Source organism: Rutilus rutilus (genome assembly GCF_951802725.1).
Source record: "Rutilus rutilus genome assembly, chromosome: 13".
Lineage (NCBI taxonomy): Eukaryota > Metazoa > Chordata > Actinopteri > Cypriniformes > Leuciscidae > Rutilus > Rutilus rutilus.
In genome coordinates, this window is record NC_140218.1 from 8267445 (window position 1) to 8287491 (window position 20047).

Consider the following 20047-nt stretch of genomic DNA (forward strand, 5'->3'; position numbering starts at 1 on the left):
CAGAAGGACGCATTCTAGCTGAATGGGGAGCGTTCCAGGATTTAGCGACTTCTTCGTGCAACTCAGGAAGAAAGGGCGCTGGTCTGGACGCAGGCGAAGCACGATCCCCAGGCAGAAAACAGCCATCCAGCCGGTTGCGAGCGGGTTGCTCGGGCGAAGACCACTCGAGGCCGAGGCTCGCCGCGGCCTGTGCGAGTACTCGCATGAGTTCCATCTCAATGGACGCTCTCTTGCCTGACGTAGTGCGGGCAGGGGGCGCGAGGTCCTCAGAGCTCGCCCAATCCTCACTGCCTGACGCCAGGATAGAGCAGGAATCCTCCTCTCCCAGCAGGGCTTCCTCATCAGCGATATCAACGGAAGCGGCGGCGGACGGCGGCCGCTGTCCATCGGGAAGAGAGGCTGACTAAGCCGGTGAAGCAGGCGGGCGAACCGGCGAGCTTTGGCGGCTGGGGGAAGGTTCCGGGACCCGCTGGGCACGGCGCTTTTTACGGCGCGATGCCGCGATGAGCGGGGGAGCAGTCTCGGCGAAAGAGGCCAGGCGAGTCCGCAGAGTCGCCATGGGCAGTAGCTCGCAGTGAGGGCAGCCGCCGTCAGCGAGCGCGAGAGCTGCATGATCCTCACCCAGGCAAGAAACGCAGATAACATGGCGGTCCCCATCGCTGAGTGTGGCTCTGCACGAGCCGCAGGAAGGCATCTTTAAAAAGACGCTGCTCTTTTAGAATGTGTGTCGCGTTAGCAACACACACACACACAAATAACACAGAGAATGAAAAGGATATAAGCGCCGGAAAGCGCAGCAGGAAGGCAAGGAAGGCGGCGCGGCCAGCGACTTCAGTGACTCGTCCCGCTGAAGATGCTCTCTCTCGACGGCGCGGCTTCTCTCCAGCTCCAGCGATGCATGTGCTTCGCTTGAAGGATGAAAAATCAGATAATAGCTGCCTGCGAGCGATATTTATAGGCCTAGACCACGCCCGTTTCGGCGGGACGTGACGCAGCGGGCGCGAAGCACCCTCATTGGGTCTGGCGTCACGCCAGGCCTCGCTCGATAGGCTGCTGCAGTTGCCGCAGACCAGCCAATAGGCGCGCGAGCTGTCTCGCCTATGTCTGCATGCTGCTGCAACGCGTTTTGCATTATTTCAAAATTAAGGATAATTTTTGGCTTCAATATCTCGCGGAAAAAGGATTTTCCCCTAGCGTAAGATAATCTTACGCAGTACGAGAGACCTCTCGTAAGAGAACCAAAATACAAGCAATTACCTGCAAATTTAACAGTGGAGCTTTAAATTAAAGCCTTTTATTTTACAGATATTTGCTGTAATAATGACAAAACGGTAAAAATCTGTAAACAAATACAGACAATTACCTGTAAAATTACACTTTTTTTTTTACAGTGTGTGCTGTAACGGACCTTATAGCATCACAAAATGTTGCTGTATAGTTTTTGAACACTGATAATATTGCTCAGCTTAATGACAATGCATTTATCTCATGCTCTAGATAGAAAAAAAAATGCAGACAGGTAACCATGTTGTTTTGAAAATGTTTATTCCACGGAGTTCATCACACAGTTTGAGAAAAGTATTTCGGATGTGGTCCACATCAGGTAGTCTCTGTCAAAACAGTGTTGGCTCAAATCCGTTTTGCAGATATGGGCCAGAGCAGTTTTTAGCCCTTTTTTAAATGCAGTCGGCTCAGATATGTATCACAGATTCGGGCCACACCAGTGTAGCCTATGTGAAAACAGTATCGGCTCAGATTCATATTGCAGATCTGGACCAAATCAATGTCAGACACAGCTAATGTCTTTCGGTTACCTATGGGAAAAGTGATCTGGGCCAGATCTGTAAAATGATATAAATACTGAACTGATGGCAGTTAGAATGTTTAAGCTGAAACCTCTATCTGGCACGGATCTGGTTCACAATCAGAAAACGTCTCTAGAAACGGAGGCAAGGGGCTTAAAACGGATCCGGGCCAAATGTAATTGCTATCTGGGACCATAACCCCTCATTTACACTGCACACATCTGCGGTGCATTACGTCTGCGACAAGGTTTTATTCCGTCCTCCACGCGGTGCCAACTCACACCAGGAGCATTTCAGAAGCGGAGCGACTGGATGCGCGAGACCACGTGATTTTCCTGTCCGATGTGGTTTTTCTTGATTTTTGGGTTTCTACCGTACAGTCTATGGTTTCTACCAAGGATATTGGTGTGTAATACGTTTTGGAGTTTGCACAGGGTGTTTATTTTGAATTCGACAATGGTTTTTTTATTTTTATTTTGTATTTCCGGTGCGACTTGGACGTGCGTCCGTCAAAAATAGACTAGGCGCCTATATTTAGCGAAGCGGCGCGGAGAGCCGGTGTAAACACAAGCATTGACTAGAATGGGCGCGATCAGCTCCGGTAGCCGTGTCGCAGCCGTAATGCGCCGCAGACGTTTGCAGTGTAAATGAGGGGTTAGAGTTGCGCGCGACGCGTCTAATATACACGCATTTGTTCTCTCAATTTTCTCAAGTTTGCTTTCACTTTAGACATAACCGACTTTGTTTAGGACAGATAACGAATAACGACAGATACGAAAGATAACTAAGTCCAGTATCCAGGCGTGGGTAGACAGGCTTTTAGTGCATGTGAGCTTCACATGTACGCGCTGAGAAACGCACACGTTAGAACAGCGCATCAGCACGCGAATTAAATGTTTAACCGACAAGGCATTAAAGCACATGCAAATTATGAACTTTTGTGAACTGCAGTGTCCCGTTCCGCTGCGTTAACATTTTATGTGAATACGTCGCGTTGTTCAGTATGTTGGGACAGAGGCGCCAGAACAGATAGGCTACAGTACAATGCACGATTCTACGATATTTCTTCAAAAGCAGATCGTGGAGACATTTTAATCGTCCACGAAATCGTCATATCGCACACCCCTGCTGTCGGCTAGCTTGTCAATAGTCCCTCCCATTCATACAAGCTGTATAGCCTATTACAGTCGAAATTCACAAATTCTACAATTCGAAATTCTAGTGAAATTCACCTGATTGTTATCTAAGGGATTATATCAGCCAAATACAGGATATTTACCATTCATAGATGTGCCAAATGTCTGTCAGATTTCGCGCTCCTAACTCTTCTTCTGTTTGGTTTTTCCTAACTCACTGACGGTGCACGAGCTACTAAAGGTATAGGGAAAACATGACATGGATTTCAGGAGAAATAGGTTTTGTTAATGTATAGTGTTCCAGTCGAATGGATTTGGGAAATGGACCGTCCAGGATTTTATATTTTCGGAGCTGGAAAGAAAGACGTATTTGCTATCACATCGATATTGCCCGCATAATCATACAGTATGATCAAATATTGGGGGGGACAAATTGTCCTTCTTTGAATATTGGGGGGGGACGTGTCCCCCTGTCCCCCCATAGAATTACGCCTATGGCTAAAACTATATTATTCTGATCATGGCATGTAGGCTAACCCAGCCAATATCCAAATTCACACCCATTCACACAGACGCATGAATATTCAAATTGTAGAATAGTTCTGTTGTTTCTATAGATTCTAAGTTTATGTTTATCATTATATGTCATATTATACATTTTTGCATTCTGCTCTTTTGTGTAGATTTCAAGTATTTTAGTTCATACAATAATAAATTGATTTCAATCACCATTGGTTTTGTGATGTTATTTGCCATAAATGCGATACATTGACTGCTATAATATTGTGAGATAGTAGTGGCTGTTTGTAGTTGTGGTGGGGCCTACAGTATTTGGGGGCAAATCCAGGGCCGTTTTTTACTCCCAGTCCATCCCTGACTCACTTGGACGAGTATAACTGTTATTTGTGTGTTATCTGTTCCAGTGAGTGATTTGAGGATTGTTCTGCTGGGGAAGAATGTAACAGAAAACAGCAGAGCGGGAAACTTCATCTTAGGAAGAGCAGCGTTTGAGAGTGAAGCGCCTGCTGATGTAGAGCTGCACATTGAGAAACACAGAGGAAAACTGAAGGACAGAGACGTCAGAGTCATCAACGCTCCTCAACTGCTGCATCCAAATCTGTCAAACTCTCAGATCACACAGGGAGTGAAAGAGTGTGTGAATCTGTCTGCTCCTGGACCTCATGTGATCATACTTGTCCTGCAGCAGAACGACTTCAGTGAGAATGATAGAAACATAGTGAAATATGTGCTGAATCAATTCAGTGAGGAGGCTTTTAAACACACTATAGTGCTGACCAATGAGGAAGAGATACACAACTCTATTCATCAATTCATAAAAGAGTGCGGAGGTGGACATCTTCAGTTCAATGAACTAAAATCAGGATTGCACTCTGAGATTCTCGAAAGAGTAGAGAAGATACTCAAGGAAGAAGAGGTTCAATTTCTTATCTGTGACTTGTATGAGGAAGCAGGAGAAGAAGCATCAGAGGATGAAGAGCAGAGCAGATCTGGAGTTTCAGTCACAGCAGAAGAAGAGGGAGATCTTGATCATGAAGATGATGGAAAACTCCAGAAGAATACCTTGTGTAAGTTTTGTTGGCAAGAAAGTTAGTTTAACCCTCGCATACACATCACTTCCTTCAAGAGAAAGAATACATTGAGAAAATAGAAAAAAAATGTATAATGATAAATGATAATACAAAAACACTTCTATAATTTTATAATGTCTACAGCAAACTTATACAGTAAACTTACAGATACCCTTTAAAAAAAATAAAAAATATTTGACAGCATAAATTCTCCATTTGGGGAGAATTTAAAAACAAAACAAAACAAAAAAAACCTGAAAAAATAACTTTAAAGGTGCTGTATGTAACTTTTCTACTAAAATGAATAATTTTTTTTATTGCCTGTGTGTGAAGGGGTTGTAATCTCACATTAAAATGATCCACTTTGCGGGTTTTGCTATCACCTCGGAAAGCAAGTATTCTTATTTTTATGTGAAGATGCCGGGTCGGATTTACCGCGAAATCCAGTGACTTGACCTGCACGCGCGCTCCCGAGACTCTTGCCTCGTCTAGCCCAGTGGTTCCCAAACCTGTCCTGAAGGCACCCCAACACTGCACGTTTTCTTTGTCTCCCGAATCAAACACACCTGATTCAACTCATCAGCTCATTATCACATGGGTTAATGAGCTGATGAGTTGAACTGCCACCTTACCGTGGTGGAGGGGTTTGAGTACCCGAATGAACCTAGGAGCTATGTTGTCTGGGGCTATATGCCCCTGATAGGGTCTCCCAAGGCAAACAGGTCCTAGGCGACGGGTCAGACTAAGAGCGGTTCAAAAACCCTTATGATGACAAAAAAAATGAGGACCGTGACGTCGCCCGGTATGGCGCAGCCGGGGCCCCACCCTGGAGCCAGGCCCGGGGTTGGGGCTCGTATGCGAGCGCCTGGTGGTCGGGCCTCCCCCCATGGGGTCCGGCCGGGCTCAGCCCGAAGGAGCGACGTGGGGCCACCCTCCCGTGGACCCACCCTCCCGTGGACCCACCACCTACAGGAGGGACCGTAAGGGGCCGGTACTAAGTGGATTGGGTGGCAGTCGAAGGCGGGGGCCTAGACAACCCGATCCCTGGACGTGGAATCTAGCTCTAGGGACATGGAATGTCACCTCTCTGGCGGGGAAGGAGCCTGAGGTTGTGCGTGAGGTTCAGAGATTCCGACTAGAGATAGTTGGGATCACCTCTATGCACGGCTTGGGCTCTGGAACCACACTCCTCGAGAGAGGATGGACTATTCACCACTCTGGAGTTGCCCATGGTGAGAGGCGGCGGGCTGGTGTGGGTTTGCTTATAGCCCCCCAGCTCAGCCGCCATGTGTTGGAGTTCACCCCGGTGAACGAGAGGGTCGCTTCCCTACGCCTTCGGGTCGGGAATAGGTCTCTCACTGTTGTTTGTGCTTACGGGCCGAACGGCAGTGCAGAGTACCCGGCCTTCTTGGAGTCTCTGGGAAGGGTGCTGGAAAGTGCTCCGACTGGGGACTCCGTCGTTCTACTGGGGGACTTCAACGCCCACGTGGGCAGCGACAGTGACACCTGGAGGGGCGTGATTGGGAGGAACGGCCCCCCTGATCTGAACCCGAGTGGTGTTCTGTTATTGGACTTCTGTGCTAGTTACAGCTTGTCCATAACGAACACCATGTTCAAGCATAAGGGTGTCCATCAGTGCACATGGCACCAGGACACCCTAGGCCGGAGGTCGATGATCGACTTTGTGGTCGTTTCATCTGACCTCCGGCCGTATGTCTTGGACACTCGGGTGAAGAGAGGGGCGGAGCTGTCAACTGATCACCACCTGGTGGTGAGTTGGATCCGATGGCGGGGGAGGAAGCTGGACAGACTCGGCAGAGCCAAACGTATTGTGAGGGTCTGTTGGGAACGTTTGGCCGAATCTCCTGTCAGAGAGATCTTCAACTCCCACCTCCGGCAGAGCTTCGACCAGATCCCGAGGGAGTCTGGAGATATTGAGTCCGAGTGGACCATGTTCTCCATGGCCGTAAGGTCTCCGGTGCCTGTCGAGGCGGCAATCCCCGAACCCGGTGGTGGACACCGGAAGTAAGGGATGCCGTCAAGCTGAAGAAGGAGTCCTATCAGGCCTGGCTGGCTTGTGGGACTCCTGAGGCAGCTGATGGGTACCGACGGGCCAAGCGGACTGCAGCCCGGGTGGTTGTGGAGGCAAAAACTCGGGCCTGGGAGGAGTTCGGTGAGGCCATGGAGAAGGACTATCGGTCGGCCTCGAAGAGATTCTGGCAAACCGTCCAGCGCCTCAGGAGGGGGAAGCAGTGCCCTACCAACGCTGTTTACAGTGGAGGTGGGCAGCTGTTGACCTCGACTGGGGATATCACCGGACGGTGGAAGGAATACTTCGAGGATCTCCTCAATCCCGCCGTCACGTCTTCCATTGAGGAAGCAGAGGCTGAGGGCTCGGAGGCGGACTCGTCCATCACTCAAGCTGAAGTCACCGAGGTAGTCAAGAAACTCCTCGGTGGCAAGGCACCGGGGGTGGATGAGATCCGCCCTGAGTACCTCAAGTCTCTGGATGTTGTGGGGCTGTCTTGGCTGACACGCCTCTGCAACATCGCGTGGCGGTCGGGGACAGTACCTTTGGACTGGCAGACCGGGGTGGTGGTCCCTCTTTTCAAGAAGGGGGATTGGAGGGTGTGCTCCAACTATAGGGGGATCACACTTCTCAGCCTCCCTGGGAAAGTCTATGCCAGGGTATAGTCAGGTCCGAATCTTCAAGATTGTGTAACCCTGTAGGCATTTTTGAGGAAAAGTTGTTATACCACATTTTTAGAAAGTTCAATGTCTCCTGAATAAGGATCCACCGTATAACATTGAAATAAGGGTCCCATTTTCTTGTAATTGTTATTGAAACAATAGGTGCATTATTCACAGCCGAAACACTACAGGTGGATAGGGTAAAATTTTTAAGTTATATATATCACCATAAAACCTTTCCAGTTTTTCACTTACATAGAGACAGACATATATATATATATATATATATATATATATATATATATATATATATATAATTCGAGGGGCAGGCATACCAGTACGCGGTTCTCCCTTTCGGGCTAGCCCTGTCTCCTCGCGTCTTCCCGAAGGTTGTCGAGGCAGCCCTTGTTCCTCTCGACGACTGGCTGATCCTAGCTCACTCTTGAGACAAGGTTTGCGAACACAGGGACCTAGTGCTCCGGCACCTAGCTTGTCTGGGCCTTCGGGTCAACTGGGAGAAGAGCAAACTCTGCTCCATGCAGAGGATCTCTTTTCTCGGTATGGAAATCGACTCGGTCACCATGCGCGCAGCTTACGAGCGAGCGTGCGCAGTCACTGCTAACTTGCCTTTGTCAGTTCGAGGGCAAGAGTGCGGTTCCACTGAAACTATTTCAGAGGCTCCTGGGGCATATGGCATCCGCAGCCGCAGTAACGTCGCTCGGTTTGCTTCATATGAGACCACTTCGCGATCAAGTCCCGAGGTGGGCATGGCAACACGGCACGCTCCGAGTCCCAGTGACTTCGACCTGCCATCAGACCTTCACCCCGTGGACGAACCTCAGTTTTCTATGGGCTGGAGTGCCCATAGAACGAGTTTCCTGGCATGTTGTTATATCAACAGATGCCTCCACAATGGGTTGGGGCGCCATGTGCAATGGACATGCTGCCGCGGGCTCCTGGACAAGACCCCAGCGCCTTTGGCATGTCAATTGCCTCGAGTTGCAGGCTGTGCGTCTCGCCCTGCACCGCTTCTGTGCGTTGCTCGGGGGTCAGCACGTATTAGTCCGATCAGACAATACCGCCACAGTAGCGTACATCAACCGACAAGGTGGTCTGCGCTCCCGTCGTATGTCGCAACTCGCCCGCCACCTCCTCATATGGAGTCAGAAGCATCTGAGGTCGCTTCGAGCCATTTATATCCCGGGAGACCTGAACCGTGCAGCCGATCTGTCTCGGTTTCGGCCTCTCGCTGGAGAATGGAGACTCCATCCCCAGTCGGTTCAGCTGATTTGGGATCAGTTCGGGGACGCACAGGTAGATCTGTTTGCCTCCCACGACTTGTCCCACTGCGACCTGTTTTATTCTCTGACCGAGGGCACGCTCGGCACGGATGCACTGGCCGCGGGGCCTCTGCAAGTATGCGTTTCCCACAGTGAGCCTTCTTGCGCAGACTTTTCGCAAGATCAGGGAGGACGAGGAGCAGGTAATTTTGGTTGCCCCCGTATTGGCACAACCGCACCTGGTTCCAAGAACTAGTACCTCTTCGTCAACTGGTGTTCTTATAAACTTCAAGAACCCACGAAAGGCCCGATCAGTGTCGTGCTTTCCTTCCTGCAAGAAGGGTTGGAGCAAAGGCTGTGTCCCTCCACCCTGAAAGTGTATGGTGCTGCCATTGCCACACATCATGATGCAGTTGATGGTAAGTCCATTGGAAAGCACTACCTGATCATCAGTTTCCGGAGAGGAGCGAGGAGACTGAATCCTCCTCGCCCTCCTCTCGTTCCCTCTTGGGACCTCTCAGTGGTTTTAACTGCGCTGCAGAGTGCTCCCTTTGAGCCTCTGCAATCAGTGGAGCTTAAGTTCCTGTCAATGAAGACAGTGCTCCTGGTTGCATTGGCCTCCATCAAGAGGGTAGGGAACCTGCAGGCATTTTCGGTTGACGAAGCGTGCCTGGAATTTGGACCAGCTAACTCTTACGTGATCCTGAGACCCCGGCCTGGATATGTGCCCAAGGTTCCCACCACACCCTTTTGAGACCAGGTGGTGAACCTGCAAGCGCTGCCCTCGGAGGAGGCAGACCCAGCCTTGGCACTGCTCTGTCCAGTACGCACCCTCCAGGCTTATGTAGACAGAACGCAGTGTTTCAGGACTTCAGACCAGCTCTTTGTCTGTCATGGTGGGAAGCTGAAGGGAAAGGCTCTCTCCAAGCAAAGCTTGTCTCACTGGATAGTGGACGCCATTGCTTTGGCTTACCAGCAGCAAGGTCGACCATGCCCCCTTGGTGTGACGGCCCACTCCACCCGGAGTGTTGCATCCTCTTGGGCTCTAGCGCATGGCGCCTCACTAACAGACATCTGTAGAGCTGCAGGCTGGGCGACACCTAACACGGCCTCTGGGCAACCCCCACGTGTGTAGTCCACTGTAAGCCTCTCTGAGCATGTGTCTTTCCCTCGGCAAGCCACCTTGCCACCCCTGGGTTTGAAATATTCCACCTGCGGCTGGACACCCCAGTGATTCTCAATATGCAGCCCCCTGGGGTCATGTGTATTCCAAGTTCCCCCCTTCGGGCTGGGCATAATTGCATATTTCCACTGATATATGCTTTCCAGTGTACCATGGTACCTTGTCATAATTCCAGCAGCCATTAAAAACTGTCCCTTTCATGTTAATGTTTTTTCATAGTTTACATGTTTAAATATTCTGAGAATGCATAGTTTAGTTATAATGTTTAAACTGCAATAAATGCATTAAAACCTTCTTTTTTTTTTTTTGGCAGCCATTTTGTTTTTATTGTTTATGCCAAAACAGTGATGTTTACAACTTGTTATATGGCAGAAATGGATTCAGCACCTAAAAATCATATAGAAACAACACTTGAAGTACTTTTCCTCAAAAATGCCTACTGCATCTTATCCAGGGCTATTTATCTATTTTGGGACTCGACTAGTACTGGAGAGGAGAATCCGGCCGATAGTAGAACCTCGGATTCAGGAGGAACACTGGACCAGCTCTATACCCTCTACAGGGTGCTGGAGGGCTCATGGGAGTTTGCCCAACCAATCCACATGTGCTTTGTGGATTTGGAGAAGGCATTCGACTGTGTCCCTCGCGGCGGCCTGTGGAGGGTGCTCCGGGAGTATGGGGTCCGGGGCCCTTTGCTAAGGACTATCAGGGCAGGAGCCTGTACGACCGGAGCAGGAGCTTGGTTCGTATTGCTAGCAGTAAGTCAGACTTGTTCCCGGTGCGTGTTGGACTCCGGCAGGGCTGCCCTTTGTCGCCGGTTCTGTTCATAATTTTTATGGACAGAATTTCTAGGCGCAGCCAGGGGCCGGAGGGGGTCAGGTTTGGGGACCACACAATTTCATCTCTGCTCTTTGCAGATGTTGTTGTCGTGCTGGCCTCATCAAACCAGGATCTCCAGCATGCACTGGGACGGTTTGCAGCCGAGTGTGAAGCGGCTGGGATGAAAATCAGCACCTCCAAGTCCGAGGCCATGGTTCTCAGTCGGAAAAGGGTGGTTTGCCCGCTTCAGGTTGGTGGAGAGCTCCTGCCTCAAGTAGAGGAGTTTAAGTATCTTGGGGTCTTGTTCACGAGTGAGGGAAGGATGGAACGGGAGATTGACAGGCGGATCGGTGCAGCTTCTGCAGTAATGCGGTCCCTGTACCGGTCTGTCGTGGTGAAGAAGGAGCTGAGCCGCAAGGCGAAGCTCTCGATTTACCAGTCAATCTACGTTCCTACTCTCACCTATGGTCATGAGCTGTGGGTCATGACCGAAAGGACAAGATCCCGGATACAAGCGGCCGAAATGAGCTTTCTCCGCAGGGTGGCTGGGCGATCCCTTAGAGATAGGGTGAGAAGCTCGGTCACTCGGGAGGAGCTCAGAGTAGAGCCGCTGCTCCTCCGCATCGAGAGGGGTCAGTTGAGGTGGCTCGGGCATCTTTTCCGGATGCCTCCTGGACGCCTTCCCGGGAAGGTGTTCCGGGCATGTCCCACCGGGAGGAGACCCCGGGGAAGACCTAGGACACGCTGGAGAGACTATGTCTCCCGGCTGGCCTGGGAACGCCTCGGTGTCCCCCCGGAAGAGCTGGAGGAAGTGTCTAGGGAGAGGGAAGTCTGGGCATCCCTGCTTAGACTGCTGCCCCCGCGACCCGGCCCCGGATAAGCGGTAGAAGATGGATGGATGGATGGTCTAGCCTACTGACTTTGCACTCAACAGCGACGACACTGCAACTTATGACATGTCTGATTACACTAAGAAACGACCTGCTCCCAGCACAACACAGACTCCACACAAACTTCACATATTGATAAAAAAAAAATAAAAAAAAAGTTTTTTCTGCTGAAGCTCGTAAGGCCAGACGTGAATCGGATGAACTTCGTGTGAAAAAACACGGCTCAACATCGGCAGGGCATTTGAACCATTGAGAAACCTTATCTACAAACCTAGAATGTACATTTCCTGAAGAAAATGTGAAGTGGTGCTTGCAGTGGCAAAATTCGGCACGGTTGATAGGGCTCCATACTTATCATGGTACGAGCATGGAGCATTAGTTCAAGGTCAAGCTGATAAAAGTAGCCTATTCGCTAGTTGCACGTGGCCTCTATTTTGGATTTCGGATCAGCGAGGGTATGCTAAGACACTTCCGGTTTCGCATTACGCCCGGTGAAGGGAGCCATAGAAAGACGAAATGTATCTTTTATAGTTGTTTATAGAATCAATTATCACTTAAAATACTACTAAGATCCATATTACTATCACACGAGCCAATGGCAATTAAATGCACGGATGCATAGTCAGATTAATGAATAAAATACAACTGTTCACGAACAGAAGATTGTATTTGACTCATGCTGCATACACATACAATTATGCCTAAATATAGAGTTACAACTACCACTAGAGTTGTTTACATAAAATGCACCGTGAACATTCACATGTTTGCCCTGTGATCGGCAACAAAATGTGATCGTGTGTGGGCCAAAACTACGGTGATCTGACAGCGAGAGCGAGAGACAACAGCGACCGAGTTCCATTACCACAGAGATATTTTTTTTTTCACAAGGAGTGTTTTTAGGATTCAAGAGAGGTGACTTGCCTTTCAGAGGGTGACAGCCTCAGCACTTCATCATTGTGTGCCGTTTTGTACCATTTCGTCACGTTACAACAGAGAAGTAAGCTTTCATGCGGCCCCCGTTGACGCCGCGGTACGGGCTGATGGATACAGAAGATCCGGAGGGATGACTTCAACCCGACCAAATTTTTAAATGCATATAATTTCCGTTTGCGTTTATATGCTTTCTATTACTGCATTTATTTTGTGCAAGTGAGATGAGTAAAGATCTGTTCCATAAATAATAATACAAATCTGTCTGGTGTTTATAAGCAGCACATGTATTGTGTAAAATATACACAAACTTACCTATATTAAATTGTTTGTGGTACCTACCGTAAAAAATGAAAATGTAAAATATGTGATGATAATATTGATCGAGCAATTGATGTAAGAAAGTAAAAATATATGCGCAGAATTGAGAAAATAGTATTTATGTAGATAAATTGTAGCCGATCACAGGGCAAACATGTGAATGTTCACGGTACATTTTATGCAAACAACTCTAGTCATAGTTGTAACTCTATATTTACAGTAGGCACAATTGTCATTGCGTATGTGTATGCAGCATGAGTCAAATACAATCTTCTGTTCGTGAACAGTTGTATTTCATTAATTAATCTGACTATGCGTCCGTGCATTTAATTGCCATTGGTTCGTGTGATAGTAATATGGATCTTAGTAGTATTTTAAGTGATAATTGATTCTATAAACAACTATTTAAGATAAATTTCGTCTTTCTCTGGCTCCCTACACCAGGCGTAATGCGAAACCGGAAGTGTCTTAGCGTACCCTCGCTGATCCGAAATCCAAAATGGCGGCCACGTGCAACTAGCGAATTATTGTAACGTTGCAGTGGGAGTTTACGTTAGTTTCCAGCATGTTGTGTGATGCTTTCTCCTGTGTGTTGCGTCTCAGTCTGGAAGGTACCCACACCACAGTGCCGTTTATATACTGTCTATGCACAGTGCTCGCTCATAAATTCGAGCACTCGCTTGTAAACTTATTGGTGACAATCTGAAACATCACCGCTAGAGGTCGCTGAAAACTACATACAGCACCTTTAATAAACATTATTACTGTAACAATGTTAAAGGGGCATTTCACCCATTTGAACATTGTTTTTTATTTAAAGTGGGTCATATATGTAGTCGAAATGTAAAAGAAATTTTGAATTTGGTGCCTTTGTGACCGAGAAAAGACAAAAAATAACTTCAGGACGCATTTGTATGAAAGACAACAACTCCCACAATGCACCACATTGCACAGCTCCGCAAGCCACTCCCACTAATCCAGAAAGCGCATATCTGCCTATAAGAGAAATCACTCTTCCGTCTACAAGGCTAGCTACCACCAGAGCTTGAAATTAATTTCACATTCACACAAAATGTCTAGTTAGTTGGCGAACTCATTAGTGCATTACTCCTCGTTTGTATTTCTTTCGAAAAGGTGAATTATTGCATGGTACCTGGATGTTCAGTCAGAACATATGCGGTGCTAAACTAGGATAGTTCTCAACACAAACGTCCGTGTCCTCGTCTGATTCAGAGATTTCGTCCAGGAGAAATTGTCATCGTTGAAATTATTTGCCACAGACGGACTCTATCTCTGTCTTCGTAGCGGTTCGTAGTTGCATAGTGAGATCACCGGCGCCACCAGTCCGCCCTAACTCGAGCCAGTCCGGGCTCCTCGTCCGCGGCAGGCAGGTCTTCTGCCTCGGCGGCTCTTCGCTATAATGCGGCTTGTAAAGGTAGCCACAAACACCTGATTCAAGCATCAGACTTCCGAAATCCTCTTCTTCTATATCATATTGAGCACTCTCCTCCGCTATTGTCATTACTTTACATCTGTCTCCACAGCGCCTGTTAGCTTAGCTTCAAACAAGATGGAGGATATTGCTTTCAGTTTCAGAGAGTAAAGTCCCACCCACTGATCTGTAATAGGTCTGTAGCGTGAGCGGGTCCCGCCCCCTGGGAAAGATGAGGAACGAGTACTTGTAGTCTCAACAGAAATCCCCCCCTCTTACACTTCCTCCTACAATGACGCAAAATGACGATTTTTGCGTCATTGTAGGAGGAAGTGTAAGAGGTAAATAACGGATTTCTCCCGTCTCAGGGGAAAATGAGAGAGTGTTGCATGACCATTCAATAGTATGACTGGGTTTCTAACAATGCAAAGCTTAATGCAAATGGGTGAAGTGTCCCTTTAGAGGCTCAGGGAAGAAGGAGGTGGGAACTGTTAAACGATCGAGTTGATGTTTATTGCTAAAATAAAACAAACAAAACAAAAGTATCATTCAATTTTTATTCATACAAATTGTATAAATCACATGAAAAGTTTTATGTAACTCATGTAATTGACCCAATAAACTTGTATGCAATTTTCAGTATTTCTTTTTTTTTTTTTTTCACTTGTCAATATTGTATTCAATTGACAGATTTGTATTCAGTCTGCAAAGACAGTGCAAAGATGTTGATCCCCCGACAAGGAACCCAAAAACACGACTGGTGGTTTAAAATAAAATAAACAATTCAGATGTAATTATTCTTGAAAAATTTAAAATGTCTAATTTACTTAACCCCCATGCAGGAAATACACTTTTGTGTTTTATGAAAGAGAGAATATAAAACTGAGGTGGAATAACATTTTGACAAATTGTTCTTTTTGTGTGAATTATTTCTTAAATATATAAAAATAACAGAATTTGGTAAAAAAAAAAAAAAGCAAAATTATTAATTGCATGTTATTTTATTTGTAGTTAAAAGAAGACGGCGGAGTCCATCTCTTGACCAACCTAATAGTAAGTAAACAAATATGATAATTCATAATATTCAATACTGAAAATATCATCAAAACCCCAGAAAAGGACAGAATCTTTATTCATATTTCAATGTACATTATCTAAATGCTGCTGCACATTATATAATGGCTTTTGAAGACTTATTAATAGTTATTGTAGAGGTGATAATTCTATTTAAATTAATAACAATTTTATAAATCACATAAATATTTTTAATTGACCCACTAAAACAAACTCATGTTTGTTTCTCAGTGGCAGAGAGTGTCTGTTCTTTGCCAAAGCTGAATGTGGTTCTGTGTGGGAGAGACAGAAGATTAAAAATCTCCATATCAAACCTCATCCTGGAGCAGAGAAACAGAAGATCCGAGCTCAGCTCAGAGTGTGTGAAGCTGGAAGGAAAAGCTCATGGACGTCGGATCACTCTGGTGGAGCTTCCAGCTCTGACTCGACTCTCACAGGAGGAAGTGATGTGTCAGGCTCGCCGCTGTGTGTCTCTCTGTGATCCTGGAGTTCATGTTTTCCTCTTCATTATTCCTGACGGTCCACTTACTAATGAAGACAACACAGAAACAGAGGAGATCCAGAAAACATTCAGCTCAAAGATCAACAACCATACCATGGTCCTCATAATCCAGAAGTCAGAGCATGAGACAGAAGAACAGAATGAAGCAGTGAAGTCTGTCATTCAGTGTTTTGGAGGAAAACATCATTTCCTTGAGCCAAACCCACAAGTGTCCGTGTTGGTGACTAAACTGGAGCAGATCGTGGAAGAAAATAGTGGAATTCCTTTCTCTACAGAAACATTTTTGGATGCACAAATAGAGAAATGTGAAGAAATGAGGAAGAGAATATCACTAGACACACAGATTCAACAGCAAGGTAATGATCAGAAAATGTGTGTCTCACACCCAATTTACATGATAGAACATGTGGACCGAGGAGAAGTTGCTCAGTTACTCATTCAATACTGGAAGGAGGAGAAAGTGCACATAATCTCAGTCAGACTATTGCACACACAATCTCCAAAAGACCAGTAGAGACTGTGGCTCAGACCTTATAACCTGCTTTTTCATATTTTCTGCAGTGACTTTATGGCTTTTATGCAGAATCTTTAAGCAGAATTTGGTTATGGTCCACCTAAGTTTTGGTGCTTACTAAAGATTTAAAACCATACAGTTGCTGTAAAATTTAGATACATTGAGAATTGTTTTGGAATCAGATCTCAACACTCTCCAAACAGAGATTAAAACCAGTTTCATTAGGCCATAAAGAAATGTTAGGCCAAAAGTTTGGATAAGTAATTTCAGGAAATTGTCATAGATGTTGTGTTAAATACATTTTCTTCACAATAAAACATTCACATAATTGTCAAATTCACATATAATTCAAATTCTCAATATAATTTTGTAATTTGTTATTATTCATACAGATTTCCCTAAATGTTTGTGGGACATGTCTTTAAAAGACTAGCAGAATGACTCAAGCAGTTTTCTCTTTTTCAGATTCAAGAGAGGATTCAGATGAGGTGAGGATTGTCCTGCTGGGAAAAACTGGAGTTGGGAAGAGTGCAACTGGAAACACCATCTTAGGGAGAGAAGTATTTAAAGAAGACGTGTCTCATGAGTCCATTACTAAAGAGTGTCAGAGAGAGACGGCTGAGATCAATGGCAGACATGTTACTGTGATTGACACTCCAGGACTGTTTGATACTAAAGTTAGTCATGAAGAGATCCAGAGGGAAATCACCAACTGCATCTCCTTGATTCTGCCAGGACCACATGTGTTTCTGTTACTGATACCAGTGGGACGATTCACTGAGGAAGTTGAAAATGCTGTCAAGATCATTCAGCAGACTTTTGGTGAAAGCTCAATAATGTACACTATGGTGCTCTTCACCAGAGGAGATGATCTGAAGAAGAAGACCATTGAAGAGTATCTGGGTAAAGCAGGATCTGCTTTGATGAACCTTGTTGAACAGTGTGGAAACAGATATCATGTGTTTAATAATAATGAGACTGTAGACCGTGTGCAGGTGTCGACATTACTGCAGAAAATCAATGACATGGTGACAGCAAATGGAGGGAGTTACTACTCATGTAAGAAGTTCAGACAGATGGAAAGAGAGAAACAAGAAGCACGGATGAAGATGCTAATGGACAAAGTGGAAAAACTGAACAGAGAGAGAGAAGAACTGCTGGCCAAACATGAAGAAGAGAAAGAGAAAATAAAGATGAATATAGAGGAAGAAAGAAACATTCATAATGCTGAGAAGAAGAGAAGAGAAGAAGAGTTTGAGAAAAAGATGGAGAAAGAACATAAAATATGGGATGAACTTTATCAGAGACTTAAAGTAGAGAGAGATGAAATCAAAAGAGAGAAAGAAGATCTTCAGATCAAACATGAAGTGGGAATAGAAAAGATGAAGAAGATGATGGAGGAAGAAAGACAGAATCATGACACTGAGAAGAAGAGCAGAGAAGAAGAATACAAAACACAACTAGAGAAATTGGAGACAAAGTTACAAAATGAAAAACAGAGGAGGAAAGAGGAAGATGAGAAGAGGAAGGAGAAAGAACAAAACATAAGAGATCAATGTGATGAGAAAATAAAAAGAGAAAAGGAGAGGATAGAAAGGGAGAAAGATGATCTTCAGGCCAAACATAAAATTGAAATAGAAAACATGAAAACAAAGATGGAAGAAGAAAGACAGAATCATAACAGTGAGAGGAGGAGAAGAGGGGAAGAAATCAGAGCGAATGAAGAACAATACAAAAGAAAAATGAAAATAGAACAAGAGAAATGGGAAATGGAAAAACAGAGAGGAGAAGAAGAATTTGAGAAAAGGAGGGAGAAAGAACAAAAAATGTGGAATGAATCTTATCAGAGACTTAAAGAAGAGAGAGATGAAATCAAAAAACAGAAAGAAGATCTTCAGGCCGAACATAAAATAGAAATAGAAAACATAAAAACAAAGATGGAGGAAGAAAGACAGAATCATGACAGTGAGAGGAGGAAGAGAGAAGAAGAATCCAGACAGAATGAAGAACAATACAAAAGAGAAATTAAAAACGAACAAGAGAAATGGGAGAAAAAGATACAAGAGGGGAAACAGAGAGAAGAAGAATGTGAGAAAAGGAGGGAGAAAGAACAAAAGGTGTGGGATGAATCTTATCAGAGACTTAAAGAAGAGAGAGATGAAATCAAAAGAGAGAAAGAGGGAATAAAAAGAGAGAAAGAAGATCTTCAGGTCAAACATGAAAAGATGAAGAAGATGATGGAGGAAGAAAGACAGAATCATGACAGTGAGAGGAGGAGAAGAGAAGAAGAAATCCGAGAGAATGAAGAACGATACAGAAAAGCGATAAAAGAAAAAGAGGAACAAATGCAGAAACGTCAGGAGGAAATGCTAAAACAGATGCAAGATGAGAGGAGGAAGTGGGAGGAAGAACAATGTAAGATATATGAAGACAAAATTAAGTTAATAGAACAACAGAAGCAAGATGAACTAAAGAGAGTAAAATCGGCAAACTATGAAGAAGACAGAAGAAAAGACATGGAGAACATGAAAATCTGCTGCTCTCAAACAGCCTCTTCTCTACTGGTAAGTGATCAAGGTAAATTAAGGGTCAGGAGCATTAGAGGACTTAAGAGGTTTTACAGTATAACCATTAAGAGTTGAGTTCAGATTCCCTCATTCACATTTTTTTTCTCTGTATGGACAATACTACACATTTACAACCTACAATCATAATCTATACGCTGGACCTGTAAATATAACACCACAGAGAATTACGCTTTCATCCCTTTCAAAGGACAGGACCCTACGTTTAATTCATTTAGAGGACTTCGAGGTTTTATAACCGTTAAAGTCCGGGACACACCAAGTCGACGGTTGACCGTTGGGCAATGTTGGGCCGTTTTTGAGCGTTGGTCGGCTTAGTTTTTTTGTTATGCACAGTTCTAGTCGGACACCAGTTTTTGAGAATTGTTGATTCAGAGTCCGTCGGTGAGAGAGATCAGTCTGATTGGCTGTTCAGCTTCACGAATCAGCGCACAAGAAAAAAAGAACTGCCGAAAGCAAACGAGCAACAAAGTTAAGAGGGAACACACTACAAACACTTGTCATTCTTGTCAACTTGTCATTTTTGAACAGTTGATTATTTTATTAATAACCAAGGGCTGACAATGCCTTTGACAACATAGACATAATTGAAAAAGCTACACAAATCAGTCTGTTATGAACACTGCTTGCGTTGTATATCCACAGTAATATTGCGGTAGATCCACTGGTCGGATAGGACAAATGATAAATAATAACATTCTAATTAATAGCGGGTGGGTCCTCTCACGCAGGCGTAAAATGTATGGGCTAGTTGGCCGATAGGCTGTAGTCTGAGCGGTGTTCAAGCGTAACTTTTTTGCCCCCACGCAGGTGACGCAAGGTAATGCCACAATCAGCTTTTGCCGCTAGTTCTTTGTCGTCGGTTCGGTGTGTCCCTACCTTAAGAGTTGAGCATATGGACAATACTACAGATTTACAACCTACAAACATAATGTATACACTTGACTTGCAAATATAACATCACAGAGAATTACATTTTCTTCCATATAAACGACAGGGCCCTAAATTAACTTCATTTTGTCTATAATCTCAAAATGCTTCTTGAAAAATATTTATCTAAATTTTCATTACCGTAGTTCTTCACTATAATCACTGGTGTAGTGCAGGGTATACGCCGGTATCCATCGCAATGATAACCGACCTTCTCATCTGAGCTGCTTCAGCACTCAAACACCCGCTCGTCAATGTCAAAATGTTTGAAACCAATCAAAACAAGCGGGATTTATGTTCACATAAGCGCGAGCCGAGCGCGAATCCCAACGCGATGCTTCACGCTTCAGTTAACGATCATTC

At 45.3% G+C, this 20047-nt stretch overlaps 1 protein-coding gene across 2 annotated transcripts in view; it reads left to right on the forward strand.

Annotated features, from left to right (window-relative positions):
- LOC311302677 (interferon-induced very large GTPase 1-like) overlaps nt 1–20047 on the forward strand; it is a 68126-nt gene that overhangs the window by 40165 nt on the left and 7914 nt on the right. The window contains exons 3-6 of one of the 2 annotated variants that reach the window (XM_084428689.1): nt 3865–4527; nt 15091–15132; nt 15385–16011; nt 16620–18733. In XM_084428689.1, coding sequence (XP_084284815.1) covers nt 3865–4527; nt 15091–15132; nt 15385–16011; nt 16620–18733 — 3446 coding nt within the window. The remainder of the gene's footprint in view (nt 1–3864; nt 4528–15090; nt 15133–15384; nt 16012–16619; nt 18734–20047) is intronic. The other variant, XM_084428690.1, reaches the window with a different exon arrangement.